Source organism: Phocoena sinus, chromosome 5, assembly GCF_008692025.1.
Source record: "Phocoena sinus isolate mPhoSin1 chromosome 5, mPhoSin1.pri, whole genome shotgun sequence".
NCBI classification, from domain to species: domain Eukaryota; kingdom Metazoa; phylum Chordata; class Mammalia; order Artiodactyla; family Phocoenidae; genus Phocoena; species Phocoena sinus.
Genome location: NC_045767.1, coordinates 99,645,958 through 99,663,692, shown reverse-complemented (window position 1 = coordinate 99,663,692; position 17,735 = coordinate 99,645,958). Strand labels below are relative to the sequence as shown.

The 17,735-nt window shown below is 43.1% G+C and overlaps 1 protein-coding gene across 2 annotated transcripts in view; it reads right to left on the bottom strand.

The window, feature by feature from the left end:
• GPAT3 (glycerol-3-phosphate acyltransferase 3) overlaps positions 1-4,774 on the bottom strand; it is a 58,507-nt gene extending 53,733 nt beyond the window's left edge. The window contains exons 1-2 of one of the 2 annotated variants that reach the window (XM_032633767.1): positions 4,614-4,774; positions 3,741-4,027 (exon numbers count right to left, since the gene is read on the bottom strand). In XM_032633767.1, the coding sequence (XP_032489658.1) occupies positions 3,741-3,881 (141 nt within the window). In that variant the 5' untranslated portion in view covers positions 3,882-4,027; positions 4,614-4,774. Of the gene's footprint in view, positions 1-3,740; positions 4,028-4,241; positions 4,335-4,613 lie in introns of those variants that run through there. The other variant, XM_032633768.1, reaches the window with a different exon arrangement.
• Positions 4,775-17,735: the final 12,961 nt, after the last annotated feature.

Below are 17,735 nucleotides of genomic sequence, written 5' to 3'. Positions count from 1 at the left end.
GAAAGAATAATAACTAAAATAAAAGGCAGGAGTAGGTTGTTCTGAGTATGTATGTGTGCTGACCCATCAAAGATCTGAAGGTAGGTTAAATCTTAGCCACACAGGAGCAAAAAAAACCCAAAAAAAACACAACCAAAGAGTGTTCCAATTCAAACTCCACTAAGATTTGAGCACCTACTATGTATCAAGTGCTTTTATTCACCTCTCTTCATTTAATCTGCACAATAACTCTGTGAGGCATATTCCTGTATACACATGTAGAAACTAAGGTGGAGATGTTGAGTGATTTGCCCAAGGTTACAATGCCAGAAATTTGGAGTAAGTTGTTCATGCATCCATCTTATTCCTCAAAAGTTGAGGGAAAAATCAGTCCATTAACATTTATCTTCTCTGTCTACTATTTGTATTATCTGGTTAGATTAGATAATTTACATATCATTCCCCTGCCTTCTTCTTCTCCATCAATCCTATATTCTCTTCCCAATCTTTATTCCCCTCTATGAACCTTAAGCCAATGAATAGCAATCCTTAGGTCAATCAATAGGAAGCATCATTAACCTTGCAGGGTTGAGAACAGCATATTTCAACCTTTAATCCATGCTCCTGTTTGACAAACATAAAAAATTCACACACACTCTCCCAGAGATTCAGATATATACATCCCACCATGCAGATGGACTATCCTCTACAAATCCTCTCAGCCAAAAGTTTTACTTTTCATGGTTTGTATTCCTAAAACAATTTTCCCTAATATACTGCTACCACATTGGCATATATACTCCTAAGAAATTGTTATATACCCCTTGAAAATCACTGGTTTAGAGAATCACTACACTTATTCTAGGCTAAGAATTCAAGCCTTACCCTCAAGCAGCTTGCCATATCAGGGACCTATGAACACATCTAGAGATATTCAGCAATGCAGAAGGCAGCATTCAGTAGGTACTCAATAAATAATTATTACCTGAACTGATGAGCTAAGAAAGGGCCCAAGAAGAGCATATAGCTGGCTGAGTTACTTGACAATTAGCAGTTACCACAGTCAGCTATTCTGAAGGAAACCCACACACATTGCAACTTCCAGAATTTGAGTTTATGATCACAAAAAATCTAACCATTGTCAAGAAAACTTATCAAAGTAAACACATCATGTACCAAACTAAATGACCTTTTAAAATAGTGTGTAAATTGTGACCAAGGAAACCTGTGAAATAGCTAATTCCAATCAAAGAGCCCAAAGAATATTCTTGGGACTGGAATGCAAAAGAAAGAAAGAAGCAAATCAGTTGAGAACATACTAAAGAATAATGAGTAGCAGAAGGGCAGAGCCTTGAATGGACTCTACAAAAAGGCAGGGTATGTTTCCAGAGCTAAAGATGTTCTAATATTAAACAACCAGCACACTTTTTAAGAGAATTATCCCCATAGTTGGCAAAAAAAAGCAGTCCACTGTACCAACCTCTGCCTAACAGAAATGTCTCTGAAACATCTAACGCTGTTCTGGTTAGAGGATGGAAAACCCTGGGTTGCCATCTCCCTCTTCTGTGCCTAAAGCAGATATCGCTGTGGAATGATAGCTCTTTCCTGAGGGGCCCAGCTGCTTCCAAACACAGGCACTCCAGGCAGCTACCACCAAGTCAGAGTTGGCTCACAAAATGAATCCCCATTCTAATTCCATATATGCCAAGCATCTCTCTGACCTAAAAACTTTGGTCTGAGCTAAGAGGATGGTTCCTTATGCTGCCATCTACCTGGTTTCCAAGCTAGGTGGTGTATCTCCCACTATAATTAGAAAACTAGCATTCTTGAGAGTTTGATTAACAAGGAGTGCACCTCTAAGTCTCTTCAAGTCTAGATGGACAAAAATTAAAACTTGAGGCCCTGCCACACTGAAGCCAGACCCTGGACTGGAGACATCCCTTCAAAGTATAATAGTTATTTGCCAGGCTAACAGCAACTAGCAGGCCTCTCTCCTTGACATCTCTTTAGCTGTATCCTGACTTACTCAAGCAAGCATATAGGAATCAGCACCTGGAAGACAGGGTGTGCAACTTACTTTAGTCTATCCTCACTTGGGGTATCCATTCCAAAAGACATTGCTACATGGGAGAACAGTTCAATCATTTCAGTTCTGAGAAAGAGTGAACACCAGCTGAAGAGGATCAACTGCTACGGGGAGAGTATTCTGAAGATCTAACAGTAAGAGGTAGCTAAGAAATTCACAGTAGAGTGTGACCAAGTTCAGAGTGTCACATCAACAAGATAAGTTCAAGACTGTGAAATATCTCCCAAGTAGAAACAACAGAACTTTTAAAACATGAGGGCTGAGGATGAAGAATCAAATATAACTTCAAAGACTAGACAGAAAAATAGCCACAAAGAGAAGTACAACAAAAATGTGGGGTAAAACAGGAGATAAACAGCTAGAATAGATTTGCAGGAGATTAGCTGGTGGGAGATCTGCTGGTAATCTCCAGGTAAGAGATAAAAGATTAGAGATGTATATCTGGGAGCCACCCTCCTGCCTGAGGGAGAAGAGCAAATAAAGCCACGCCTGGGGGCAGACATAGAATAAGGGCAGAAAACTGCGAACCGTATTAGAAGGTACTTTAGTAGCTACAGAAACAAGGATGCTAGAATCTAAGTAATAATATTATTACTTTATTATTACTTTAATAATAAGAATAATATTATTCTTTTAATAGTAGCAAACACATACAGATACCATTCTAGGATGCTTGACATATTTTAACTCACTTAAACAACCCTATGGAAATAGTTGTTATTGTTACTCCTATTTTATAGATGAGGCAAATGAAGCACAAGAAGTAGGTGACTTCCCTATGGTCATATACTGAGAAGCAGAGCTGGGATTTTGGTACCAAATCAAAGCAAATCTGCATCCAAAGTCTGCACTATTAACCAATAGCTGCAGGCCCTCTCCTCAGTTAAGACTCCTGTCTCCACCACTTAATTCAAGCAAACCACTGAACTTCTCAGAGTCTCAGTTTCCTTACCTGTAAAGGGGAATAACACTTGCTCTCCCTACCTTCCAAGGCTTTGGGGAGCATCTGATGAGAGGATCAACAGGGAACCCTCTGTGATTTAATAAAGCCCTGTATTAAGGGTAAGCTGTCGTTGTTCCCCATCAGGCCCACTTAGAGTTGAGGTCAAGGAATACAGATTTTCAATGACATTTCAAGTGCCATTGGTTAGATTAAATTTCCATGACTCTGTTAAAATATAATTAGACTTCTTTCTACCATCCAGCAATTGGTTTCTTATATTGAGCATACACTAGAACATGATGCCTTTCTGGACAGGATGCCTTAGTCCACGAAAGGACCTCTGAAACCTGGGGCTGTAAAAACTAAGGACACTGAGGTGACAGCTGCCCGGCAGAAAGGATATAAAGAAATTCGGTGATAGAAAAGGTGGTTGCATTGATATTCTGATCAGTAAAAATCATAATAACAACAGCAGGGGGTGGAGGTAATTCTGCCTCCAACCACAGCAACAACAGGGTGGTCCAGTGGTTTTAGTCCGAATCCCTCCAGCTCTGCGGGAGAGGAGGGATGCAGCCGCGATAAACTAGAACGCACACCCCCTCCAGACCACTGACTTTCCTCACTGGTCCCCTCGCGTCTACTCGTCTTTCAGCTCTATCTTCGTTTCGCATCGCCCCAGGATCTCCCTAAAGCCCTCGGAGGAGGGGTCGCGGCATGCCCCCATGCACTCACCTCTAAAGTTTTCACCAGGATCTTCATGTAGAGCTCGGAGATGCCCAAAGACAACCCAAAGGCCGAAGGCAGGAGTATGAAGCCGAGCACCAGAGTCAGCCAGGTGTAAACGATCTTCCCGGCCAGCTCCCCGCTATCCATGGCTCGGCGCACCCAGAAGGGGTCTACGGAGGAGGTCCGAGCGCGACAGCTTTCCCTGTCCCCAGCTAGTCAGTTGGCAGCTCCGGGAGCAGAGGTGCGGGGCCCGGCTCCCCGGAGTCAGCGCCGCCGCCGCCTGCCACTCACCTCTGCAGGGAAAACAAGAGAGGACGGGAAAAACTTTCAGGAGGACAGCAATTTCCTTCCTCTTAGGGCTCCACCTCGCCGCGGCCGGCTGACTCTTTCTGGGCTGGAGGCCCAGGCCCCCTGCTGCCGCTTGCGCAGACCTGGTAGCGCCCGCCAGGCGACCAGGGCTGGGGGTGAGCGTGGAGACACGCGAGCGCAGCGGGGAACGTGTCCCACCCTGTGCCTGATTTCAGTTGGGTGGTGACTGGGTCAACTCAGCGTTGAGTCACGGAGGCCCTCCCGGAACGAGGATCCCTGCGGCGCCGTGCACCGCACCACCTCACACCAGCCGCTGGCGGAACTGACGCCTGGTCCAGGACTGCGCGGCTGGTGGGCTGGCTCGGACGCCCAGCGCCCAATTTCTGCACCCTGCCTTCGCCCCACCTCCTCCGCCACCCAACGGGGAGCTTCTAGTAGGGATCTGCACGGAAAGCGCCGCAGCCTCCTGGGCGGCCTCCAGTCTTCCCCGCGCCCCGCGTCGCCAGCACTCCCAGCGGAGGTTCTTCAGGGAACAGAGTTTTCATCTGCAACACGTTAGAATTTTCTCACCCCCGGAATGAACTACTGACGTGTCCGGAACGCTTGAGAAGGTCCTGCTTGTGTGTGTATAAAACGACCTCTCGGCAGGGCTGTCAAGGAGAGGGAAATGCCCGCGGCGCTGCTGAGTTGCGGCTTCCTCCGCTTCCAGGTCTCCAACCTCCCTCTTCTCCCTCCTCCTTCCCCTCCCTACTCTACGGAGCTGCCGGGCGAGATCTTGCTCTTCCTGAAAGTGGAAAGTTTTCTCCACGAGTCGCCTTCCCGGCTCAGCCGCCGTTTCCTTGGCACAGAAATCCTTCCGCCGAGGGTCGCTCTCTTCCTGGGGCAAGATTCCAACTACAGCTTCCCCTACCTTTCACCCAACACGATTCTCACAGAAGCCACAGAAAAACACCAGGCCCCCGCAAACTTCATCCAGCTGACGCGCGCTTCCAGGGAATTCAGTGTCCGCATCGCTGCCTCGTTAGCCCTTCTTAGAACAGTAAAGGGCAAAAAGCTTGTACGGGTATTTACTTCACTGCGGTTCATGCCTCTTAGAAACCTGATCTGTTTTTAAGAGTAAGCATAAGAAGGGATGTTGAGATGTAGTAGATAAGAAAATCAGGCTCCCAGCGTTTCCAGATCGTCACTGAATGGGACCAAAATCTCGTACAGGTCTCTTTCGGGTGTAATTTCAAGCTAGAAAAACTGGGACGGCAAGCAAACTGAATTCAAAGAGTGTTGACAACAAATACTGCGAAAGAGGCTGCCTCGGCCCAGGGTGTGGAGGAAATGGAGATCGGAAGAGCCGAGAACCCCCTGCAAAGAATGTAAATGTTTGGCTTCTGCACCTCCTGCAAGGCAGGTATCACAACTCCTTACCCCACTAGGAAGGGAAAAAACTGTAACTTGGTCCTAAAAACCAAGCTGAGAATGAAGAAGTTTCAGGCGCTTGGCTTCTCAAAATTAAACCTCTTCATAGTCTGCCATTTTACGAAAACAAACAACAACAACAAAAAACCACACATGCCAAAATTCGTCCAAAGTCTTTGCTGGAAACAAACAAATATTTAGCACAAAACTTCAAAGGTTATATTGACTCATTTAACACCATACATTCAGGCAAAGTTCTTACCCTCCTTTTATTTCCTCAAAGGAAGATGACTAAGGAATGCTGAATGATTGTACCAAAGTTTACCCAACAAGTCTCAGTGCAGGTAATTTCGTTTAAGGATGGCCTTTTTCTGCCCATCCAGACAGAGGAGCTGAGTGCCCACAGTCTCCAATGATTTCTTGTTGCTCATAACCAAATTTCATGAACGAGGTTTACTTCTTTGGTTTTGGTTTTGGTTTATTCTTTATGTAAGAATTATTGTCCTATAAGGGACTTCCCTGGTGGCACAGTGGTTAAGAATCCGCCTGCCAATACAGGGGACACGGGTTTGAGCCCTGGTCTGGGAAGATCCCACATGCTGCGGAGCAACTAAGCCCGTGCACCACAACTACTCAGCCTGCGCTCTAGAGCCCGCGAGCCACAGCTACTGAGCCCATGTGCCACAACTACTGAAGCCTGCATGCCTAGGGCCCGTGCTCCGCAACAAGAGAAGCCACTGCAATGAGAAGTCCACGCACGGCAACGAAGAGTAGCCCCTGCTCGCTGCAAGTAGAGGAAGGCCGCGCCAGCAATGAAGACCCTATGCAGCCAAAAAATAAATAAATGAATAAAAATTTTAAAAAGAAAAGAATTATTGTCCCATAACGGAATGGTGGAATGGTAATAACATGGAGTCTGAAGTCTTAGACTGACTCCAGACTGACACAGACACTTGTAAGTTTGAACAATTCGTTTAGTCTTCTGTGCTTCAGCTTTCTCATGAGTAAAATGGATTCTTTTTAGTGTCAAATGTGATTATGAGTTTGAAATTGCTCTGTTAAGGACAAAGCTCTGTGCAAACATCGAAGGCAGCTTGGTGCAAGCGTAAAAGCTCTCCACCTTTTTTTTTTTTTTTTTTGGCTGCGTTGGGTCTTCATTGTTGCACGTGGGCTTTCTCTATGGGGAGCAGGGGCCACTCCTCATTGCCGTGTGCGGGTCTCTCACTGCGGTGGCCTCCCCTGCCACAGATCACGGGCTCCAGCCACTCGGGCCTCAGTAGTTGCAGTGTATGGGCTTCAATAGTTGCGGCTTTCAGACTCTAGATCACAGGCTCAACAGCTGTGGCACACGGGCCTAGTTGCTCCTTGGCATGTGGGATCTTCCCGGACTAGGGCTCGAACCCGTGTCCCCCGCATTGGCGGGCAGACCCTGAACCACTGCGCCACCAGAGAAGCCCAAGCTCTCCATCTTTATCTCACCTAAAACACCGGAGAGCCAAGATAGGTTCATCTCTACAGTGATGAGGGAGGGAGAGGGAAGAAGTAATGGTGGTGGTCCCCAGGCTCCCTTTCACTCACCTCACCTGCCCTTTTTTGCACACCTTAAGGCTCTTTCATTCAAACCTAGGAAGGATCCTCCCTCCCTTCCTGCACTTACAACTCCCTTCACTATATTAGTTTCCTAGGGCTGCCATAACAAATTACCACAAACTTAGTGACTTTAAACAACACAAATTGATTCTCTCAGTTCTAGGAGCCAGAAGTCTGAAATGGAGGTGCCTACAGGGCCAAGCTCCCTCCAAAGTTTCTAGGGGTGAATCTGTCCTTGCTTCTTACAGCTTCTTGGGTAGCTACCAGTGTTGCTTGGCTTGTGGCAGCATACTCACTGCCTCAGTCTTCACGTGGCCTTTTCTTCTTTTATCTTATGAAGACACTTATCACCCTGGATTTAGGGCCCATTCTAATGCAGGATGATTTCATCTTGAGATTTTTCACTTAATTTTACTTAATCTGCAAAGAATTTTTTTTTCCAAATGAGGTCACATTCGCAGGTTAGGAGTTGGGCATATCTTTTAGGAGGCTACAGTTCAACCCCCCTACTCTTACCATATCTGTAAACTGGGGATAATAACACCTACCTGGAGAGGCTGTTATTGGGACTTGAGATTATACATTTAAACTTTAGCTGATAGTATATACTCAGTAATGAGGTTGTTTGAGACAATCCTGTTTTTCACCTGTTGTCCTGGCATATGTGTATATATATATATATATATATAGTTTTGTTTTTTGGCCACATTGGGTCTTTGTTGCTGTGTGCAGGCTTTCTCTAGTTGCAGCGAGCAGGGGCTACTCTTCGTTGTGGTGTGCAGGCTTCTCATTGCCGTGGCTTCTCTTGTTGCAGAGCACGGGCTCTAGGTGCACGGGCTTCAGTAATTGTGGCACACAGCCTCAGTAGTTGTGGCTCGCAGGCTCAGCAGTTGTGGCTCGTGGGCTCTAGAGCACAGGCTCAGTAGTTGTGGTGCCCGGGCTTAGGTGCTCCACGGCATGTGGGATCTTCCAGGACCAGGGATCGAACCCATGTCTCCTGCATTAGCAGGCAGATTCTTAATCACTGAGCCACCAGAGAAGTCCCTGGCATATATTTTTAATGACGCTTCCTTTCACTCTCAAAAATGTCCTGGTTTGAGTGAAAAATCACATGGTTCCCTTATTCTTACATAATTTCTAAGATCCCTTCCAGTCTTAAAATATTAGACTTTTGATAAAACTGTCAAGTCCATGCATGACCCCTTGTCAACATCTGAGGCCAAATGAAGTTGTATAGGAGAATGAAGAAGAGGGATTAGCAGGTAGTCCAGAGCTTCTCAAACTTTAAAGTGGGTAGAACTCCCTGGGGCTCCTGGGATTGAAGATTCTTCCTAGGGCTGGGATGGGGCCTGAGATTCTGCCTTTCTAAGAGCTCCCAGGTGATGCTGATGTCGTTGATGTACAGACACACCTTGAGTAGCAAGCCCTTAGAGTTCGGACAAGAGGGGAGTTTTATATTTAACTAATGACAAAAGGCCATGAGAAAAACAAACCTACGGTTACCAAAGGGGAAAGGTGGGAGGAGGGATATATTAGGAGTTTGGGATTAACAGATACACACTACTATATATAAAATAGATAAACAACAAGGACCTACTGTATACCACAGGGAACTATATTCAATGTCTTGTAATAACCTATAATGGAAAAGAATATGAAAATAGAATATGAAAATATATATATATATTACTGAAACACTTTGCTCTACACCTGAAACTAACACAACATTGTTAGTTACTTCATGAATAAAACTAAATAAATAAATAAACAGGAAAAGACCGTGGGAGTCCAGGTAATTCTCCAGGAGCCAACACAAGAAGAATTGATTCCAAAGAGCTCCTCCTTACCTGAGGACTTGTTGTATTATCTGCATCTTTTTCCATACCCCTGCTTTGACAGCAATTGTGAACAGAGGAGTTTAGGCTACAAAGCTTTGAGCAAATGTCAATACTCTCATGAATAGATGCCTATGGCAAATAAGATGTCATAGTTGGAGCCAAATAGCAGATATTGATTTAATTTAAGAAGGAGGAATCCACACTGGCAAAGGAGAAATCTGGGGGTGTAGCAGATTGCTGAAGCATTTTTTGAACAGACAAGTCTTGCATTTCTTGTCTGCAGTCTCTGTGTGAGACCTCTCTTTTCTCTCATTTCACACCTTTCTTGGGCCTTCATCATATCCCACCTTGATTTGTGTATTTGCTTCATCATCCCACTGTAAACTGCTTAATACCAGGAACTGTGTCATTTATCTGTAGCTCCTTCCCACTCTTCTGCCCCTTCCACCTGCACAGAGTTTTACTTCATGCCACATTCTTGTTCAAAGCCAGCAGTGACTCCCTAATGGTCACAAATTAAAGTCCCAATATATCAAATATCTTAGGCTGGATCTTAAAGCACTCCAACTTTAACTCCCTGACATTCCAGCAAAACCTTTCTCATCTTCCCCTGGTTTCTGCAGAGCTTCTTATCTGGTTGCTTGATCACATCACAGTGCCCCAGCCCCACTCTCATCCTCCCACACCCCGCCCTTTGCACACCACTCTCCTGACCTCTCATCCAAATCTCTCAGTCCACAAGTTTGGGATCCAACATGGGGATCCTGCCTGTTACTGAGTATGTTTATTCCAATTATGCATCCCAGAACTGGGGAAATAGCCACAGGATAGATTCAGGAATTCATTGGGCCCAGTGTTAGATGCACCTGAGCTAAAACACCATTGTTCACCTGACATCCACAAGCTCCTATTTTCACTGATAGACCAGAGTGACATTTTGGGTCTCTAGCAGTTAGTGTCACTTCAGAAATAGTGTCCAGTAATCCCTGAAAAGTCTGATTATTTCCCTTTCTTCAAAGAGCAGTCACCCTGACAAATGGCCTTAGGTCCCTTTGTAGAAGACTGGGAAACAGAATAACATTATAAAACTTTGGCAGTCTTCAAGGGGACCCGGCCTCCCCTTCTTTCAAGTGGTTCTGGGTCTGTAAACTGGCTAAAGTTTGTGAATTAATCAAGAGATTGTGACTCTTTGGGGATTTGAGTTAGACATCTGTTGACTAACCTAGAACTATTCCACTTATACAACTGAGAATTTAGTTGATTGCCATCTATTTCTTTTGATCAGTTATTCAACGCCACAGGTTTCTTTGAGTCAGACTATTCTGATTACTCTATACTTTGACTCTGCTGCCCATTACAATCGTACTCATTTTGTCTTTGGTAATCAAATACAGCCACTTGGTACCTGGCTCCTTGGAGTCCTGTTATCCTCATTGCATTTAGGGACACTAGTTGAATAGTAGCAGTTCCCACTGTAAATTCTGACCTACAGAGAAGGGCAACCACCGAGCTCTTCAAAGATTCTGGGGCTCCTCTCACAAATATGTTTCTCAAAGCTGAGGTAAAAGGTATGTCTTTGGACCTTCCCAGGGTGAACGATCAGGTCTTACATGATAAACCCACTCTAACATTCCATCTCCCTAAGCCTTTGGATGCTTCCTCTACAGTATACCAACACAATTCTGGCATTTGAACTTATTCAGTGTAGACCACTTATGGATCCATGTTTCAATAACAAATCAAACTGTTAGAGTTCTTTCTAACCCCTTGAGCTAAAACACGAAATCTAGAATTTCTGCTTAGTGGGTCCATCTCAATAAATTCCACCTGATCCAACTTTCTATTCCTCCCACCATGCTCTCACACCCTTAATATCCATTTCCATGCAGAGTCCCTAGATTTCTGCCTGTATAAACTGGAAAAATCATTCAGTTCTTTTGGAGCATAGCTCACCTTCTCATGGAGGTACCTCATACTTTGTACCTCACCTTTCAGGGCCTGCCGGGACTTGAGTTTAATTACAGTTCTAGAAGCAAAGAGTGACAGAGTTAGGTCCTGAGGACGATCAGCAGTGTCTTGCAGGGCAAGTACTTCAGGGGAGGCCATTACAGGTTCTTTGGACAGAGGTAGAAAGCTGCTTCTACTGGCAAAGATGACTCAGCAGAATTTAGAGGAGGAGTTCTGTGTTCCTAGCTTCATCAAGATCTGCCCATAGATGTCCCCATGCCAATTTTCAGGATCCTGTTTCTTCCCAATCAATGCCCTCACTTTTGTGTTGTAGTTCAGCCACTGAAGGATGAGACTCTAGGTTTGGTTTTCAGAAATCTTGGCCAATATCTATAGGAGATAAGGATTTCCTTCTGGGCAGATATAGAAGCTTTCAGACCATTTATGTGAAGTTCAACCTGAGAATTTAAAGGCTTTTTCTCTTCCCTGCTGGAGGGCAGTTAGGAGCAACTAGCCAATTTCATTATATTCCTCAGTTTGACTAAAATGTTCTAAAATAGCTAATACATGGTAACCCAGAACTTTGCCTTCTCCTGCTATTGATTAGAAGTATCCAATGGCCATATTTTGGGTATCTCTTACATATTATGAAATGGACTACCAGTGCCCTTTCTAGCACTGAAAATAGAGGCATTTGTGTCTTTAAGTCTAGTTAAATTAGAAAATGAACTCCAGAAAACTCATTCTTGAGATTCTGTTCTTCTTTAACCAGGCCCACCCAGGTTATCTAGGATAATCTCGCCTACTTAAAGTCAACTATGTACTTTAATCACTTATAAAAAATAATGTCACAGCAGCACCTTGATTAGTGTTTGATTAAGTAACTGAGGAGCCTGACCAGGTGTACACATCAAAAAGACCGTCAATCACACATGTGAGAAAATGAGTAAAAAAGTAAAATAACCTCTAAATATTACTATAAAAGCAGTTGTGACTTCATGCCCTGTAGGGGTTCAAGGACTTCTGGAGTCCCTGAGCTATCCTTTGAGAATTACTGACCTACATAAAAGTATTTCTCCAACAAAAACATGACAGTGCATGGAGGCACATTACTTAAAGTGAAGCTGCCTAATACCTCATGCCGTACTTTATGTCTCATTTAATTTATTTGAATTAAATTTTATGACTAAAATAATGAGAAGAGCCAAAATTGAATAGTAGGTAACATGTTCAGATGAGGAACATAAATCTGCTTTTCCTTCTGAAGTTCTCAGTTCCTGGGAGGTCTCTAAAAGTGTGAACATTTCCTCCACTGACTGTGATTCTGGTGTTTAATGCTAGAGTGCATGTTTTTAAGAGCTTAGCCCTGAAAGTCAAGCAACTAGTTCATCTGTGCTCAGTCCAGGAAACAATGAACCTATTCCAATACTGAAGGAAAAACTGACACGGTGATAGAGTCTATCAGTCTCCATGATGGAGCATTCCCAGGTAACTTTTCAAGGATAACTTTGACATACCCAACTTTTTCTTTATGGATGACCTTAGAACCTAATTCTTGGATCCAGGATGTGACCCTCTGAATTCTAATCTACAGTCTGATTGGGAACCACTGTGATAGGACGTGATATCTGAACCTACAAATGTTCAGATCAAGTCTCCAAAGTAAGAACCAATGACGAAAATGTTTCATCCCTGCACACTGTTATGATATAGTGATATACTCAATGCACACTTGCTAAATTGAACAGAATGCCCCAAAAGGGCAAGAGTGTGGCTTCAAGGATTATGTACACTGACAGAAAAAAGTCTCTGACAAGAAAGCCCAGGCTCTCCTCTTCCCAATCCATTTATTCACTGGTTATATGTAAATCAGCAGTCAGAAACCAGAGGGCCTTTACAATGATCCATACAATGTTTTTTAGAAAATTTGAATTGATTGCCCACATATTAAAATATTCACACTAAGATTAGAATTTCTGGATTCTCTTAGAATCAGGCAGCACTGAGCTCCCATTCCTATAGGACATAACCTCTCCTGTGTACTCTATGTCCATCCCCCTTGTGGTCTTTTGTCATCACCATGGCACTGATGTATTTCTTATAGTAGAGTGGACTTAAGGAGAAAATGACATGTACTTCTTACTTAAGTACTTATCAAAATTTTTCTTAATCCCAGCCTACTTCCTCATTTTCATTACCTGCCCAGCTTCTTTCAGTAGTTATTTAAATTTGAATATAGTTAAATTTCAGCTAGTCCTGATTAGACAGAATCTCTTCCACCAGGAATTCTATTACCCCATCACCACCAAAGCTTTAGATTCCATTATTTAGATTTCAGTATTCATCATTATTTAGATTTCATTATTTTTTTTTCTTTTCTCTTCTTTCTTCCTTTCTTTCTTATTTTATTTTTGTTAGAAAGATTAGAGAAGGAGTTTGATGGCCAAGTGCCCTGTGTCTCCAGAACAATATTAAGACAGAAGACCTCACCATAGATTTTGGCACCTCTGGGGAAGGGGAGAGAGATGAAAACAAAGGAAAATAAAAGTGGAGGATAATAAGAATGTTGGCAAAATTTTCCATTAAGAAATGGTTCACTTAGGGAGGGTCTTCTTCCTCAGACAGTTGTAATCACTTTTATCCCCAGTAGTATCCATAACTTATCAATCTTCCCAAAATATGGCTCCAATTTTGTAAGGATCATTACATTATTATAATAACCACTAAAACCTTTAACAGATTTTTAAAATTGACTTTATATTTGAATTTTCTGGATAATAACAACATTTTGCTCAGATGCTGATACATCATCTAGCTACTCTCTAGAGAGAGTGGGTAAAGTACTCACCTCTCTGGTGAAAGTATTGCACCGTATCTACATGCACACACATATATGCATGTACATAGGTCTTGCTTGTTTGGTGATTCCAGGCATGGTTTCATGATGTATAATTCTCTAATGGTCTAATCAATCCCACACTGAAATTCATTCATGACTGGAAAACTTGTCATAGAGATTGATTTTCTGTCTCTTTCCTTAAACTATTCACATGTCAGGGAAAATTTTTAAAACTTTTAAAAATAAAAAATTTAAAAGACCAAAGGCAGCTCTGAATTATATATTTGGGCAAGTGGTAATAAATGGAAGCTAGTATTTTAAATATTATTCAGGAACATACCTTCCCTTCACTAAGGCAGAATAAAAATAAGTAGGTTAGTAGTTAAACAGTCTATCTTATCCCAGAATTAGTCTTGGAGTCTTCCATTCTGCATGTTCATAAGTTAAAACCTTTTCAAATCAGGAACGTTTCCTTTAATTAATGGATGGCTGTCACCACCCTGTAATATATAGTGCTAAAGTTCACCTCTGCATTTCGAGCAGAGAGCAACTGGCTGACAAAGACAATAAAAAAGAAAACAACCTGCTGACTAATAGCTTCAATGCACTCTGGCCTCTGTTAAAAATAAAATCTTTTCAACTATCATGATGACTGTTATAACACAGTCCGATTATTTATAATGCTTCACCCACTACTCTTTATCTGTCCCCTCCCTGGAGTCCTGAAGAAAAACATGACCCTTATCAAATCAGTGTTTAGTTGAGCAACGCTTGATAGAGATAACGGTGCCAAGCACTTCCTGATTGATTTCTAGGCTTCAATAATCTCCACAATTCTTATTGTTATTTTAACAAACCAAAACGTTTTTGTTTTATTTACATTTTAGTCTGTCACATATTGCTCTCATTAAAAGACTAACAACACATTGGGCAGAACTTCAACCTAAATGCAAAGAAAACTGGTCACCCAACTTTGTCCATGAGTAAACAATCAGGTGAAAACCATCATCTCCCCAGTGCTTCTCAAAATGGAGTCCCTGGAACCCACAGGGGACACAGACATATTCTCAGGGGTCCATAAGTCCTCTGTGAGTAAGTAGTGGCCATCCACTTTTTTTTTTTAATTAATTTATTTTTGTATTTATTTTTGGCAGCGTTGGGTCTTCGTTGCTGCGGGCTTTCTCTAGCTGCGGCGAGCGAGGGCTACTCTTTGTTGTGGTGCGCGGGCTTCTCATTACGGTGGCTTGTCCTTGCGGAGCATGGGCCCTAGGCATGCAGGTTTCAGTAGCTGTGGCATGTGGGCTCCGCTCTGCTATTGGAGCAGTCATTTTGAAAGCAGTCATCAGCGTATTTGGGGTTATGCAGTCTTAGAGTCGTGTGTATGGTATCAGCATTCCAGCACAGATAAGGTTGTACTAAGTCCAGGCCTCTTCCCCATTACTGTCTCCTCTAGCATAAGGTGAAGGCTCTGGCTCTTTGGCCCTGGGACAAAAGCTCTGGATCTTCTGCAAGCAATTCTTGAATAAGCCCACACCCACCTCCTCAAGGGTAAGCCCCCTTTGCTGTAACCATCAACTCTAGGTATAAATAAAATCAAGAAACATTTCTCACCACAGAAGCAGATGAGTCTCAGTATGCAGTAATGATTCAACTATCTACAACTATTTAGAGTCCAAGCACTGACTAAGACTTCCGTCTAAAACATCTACATCCTTGTTTTTCTTTCAGTTCTCTCCTAAAAGCAAAGGGTAAGTACTTGCTTTACATTTGTGTAATCAAAGGGTTCATTCAGGTGATATCCCAGAATAAAGAAACATTTCACAGTTGAGTCAAAATAAGATTCCAAAATATATATTAGTTTTCTCTCTCAACTCAGGTAACCCTTTCGCCAAGTTTTGGTCAGGACTTCCACACCCCTGACGTTCCTTTGCCTGAGCACTGGTTCTTTCCCCGGCCCCTTTCCTTCCAAACTTTTAGGTCCTTGAGAAGACTTTTCCTGATCCCAACACTAGGGGGCGTAGGTACCTTAGCTATCCTTGCCTCTAGCTTTCTATATTTTTCCCACAAAGTGTTGATCAGAATTGTAATTATGTCATCATATAAGATTATGTCTATAATGTTTCCATCTCCAGCTAGATTATAAATTACATTGGAGCAGACACCATATCTATTTTATTATTCAATGTACCTTCAGTAGCTAGCAGGGTACCTGATTTAAAGCAGGTATTCATTAGGAGTGAATTCATGAATACAAGGAAAGTATAAGGCAAGATTCTTGCCCTCCAAGAACTTAGAATCTTTCTGAAGGAAGAAAAAAATCCAAGAAACACCTAACTAGCCCAACAGGCAATAATTAAGAACCAAATTGTACTCATTCCTCAAATATTTATTTAGTGTCAACTTTGATCTGGGCCTATTCTAGGGATTGAAAATAAAGTGGGAGTTTGGGGAGAGATAAATAATCTCTATTTGTATGACATTCACATTTTAGAAAAATGGTTGATATTGATAAAAAAAATCTATAGGAGCAAAAATAACTTTCCACAATGGAGAAACTAGAACACCAATAGGTGGAACATAGATTTATAGAAAAGCGAGAAGACATGAAAGGGATTGCTGTGGCCTGAATGTTTGTGTGTGTGTCCCCCCACCACTCATAGTTTTAGTCCTAACCCCCAGGTAATGGTACTAGAATTGGGGTCTTTAGGAGCTGATTGAGTCAGGAGAGCAGAGCCCTCAAGACTGAGATTAGTGTCCTTACAAAAGAGACCCCAGAAAGGCAACACATCTCTTCTGCCATGGGAGGGTACAGTGAGAAGAAGCCCTCATCAGACACCAAATCTGCTGGCACTATAATCTTGGACTTCCCAGCCTCTGGAACTGTAAGAAATAAATGTTGTTAATAAACTCCCTAGTTTATTGTATTTTTGTTATAGCAGCCTAAACAGACTAAAGCAGGGATATAAGAAAATAATGTTATAGAGAAAGGGCATGATCTTGGTGGAGAGTGGAGAAGAGGTTGTGGTTTAGGGTGGTAGAAGATTAGGTGTATTACACAGTGAGGCTTTTAAACAGCAGAATAATCTTCTGCTTTAGGAAATGAATTAATATGCTAGGACTGCCTTAACAAATTACCTCAAACCAGTTGGCTTAGATAACAGAAACTTACTGTCTCACAGTTCTGGAGGCTAAAAGTGCAAACTCAGCAGGGCAGGGCTGGTTCCTTCTGAGAGCCAGGAGGGAGACTGTGTCCTGTGCTCCTTTCCTGGCTTCTGGTGGTGTCAGGGGAAACGCTGACGGAAACTGCCCGCCCTGGCCAGGCCCAATAGTAACCACTTACGTGAGTTCTCTTAGAACAGGAGGTCCTGGTAAGGAATGCGGAGCTAACAAGCTACCACCAGCCAGAAGAATTCGGAAAAGGCCAAAAGGAGAGAGGAGACGCCAGTCCATATGTCCTACCAACCTCCCAGAATCCTCCCCGCTGGGATCCATGTTGGCTGAGCCATGCGTGCACCACAAGGAAGGACCCTGGCTCAGAATGATTGGCCAGAGACAACCCAGAAACTAATCCCATTCCCATAAAACCCGAGACTGTGAGCCACGTGGCAGTGCAGTTCTCCTGGGTTCCCTTACCCTGCTGCTCTCCGCCTGGGGTCCCCTTCCCAATAACGTCTCTTGCTTTGTCAGTACGCGTGTCTCCTCGGACAATTTATTTCTGAGTGTTAGACAAGAGCCCACTCTCGGGCCCTGGAAGGGGTCCCCATTCCTGTAACAGTGGTTTGCCTGCAACCTGACATTATTTGGCCTGTATTTGCATCACCCCATTCCTGCCTTCATGTTCACAGGGCATTCTCCCTGTGTGCATATCTGTCTCTTTACATGGCATTCTTTTGACAATAAATATAAATCTTAGGTGATTCTTAAGTGATTTGAGAGCCACTGATGTGGGAACCTATTAGCAGTACACCTCACTCATAAGTGCTTCAAAACATTTTCTGTGGTTATGAATCATATATTGTATTTAGTTAATTCATGTTGATAAAAGCAAAGATTTACATTTGTTTTCTC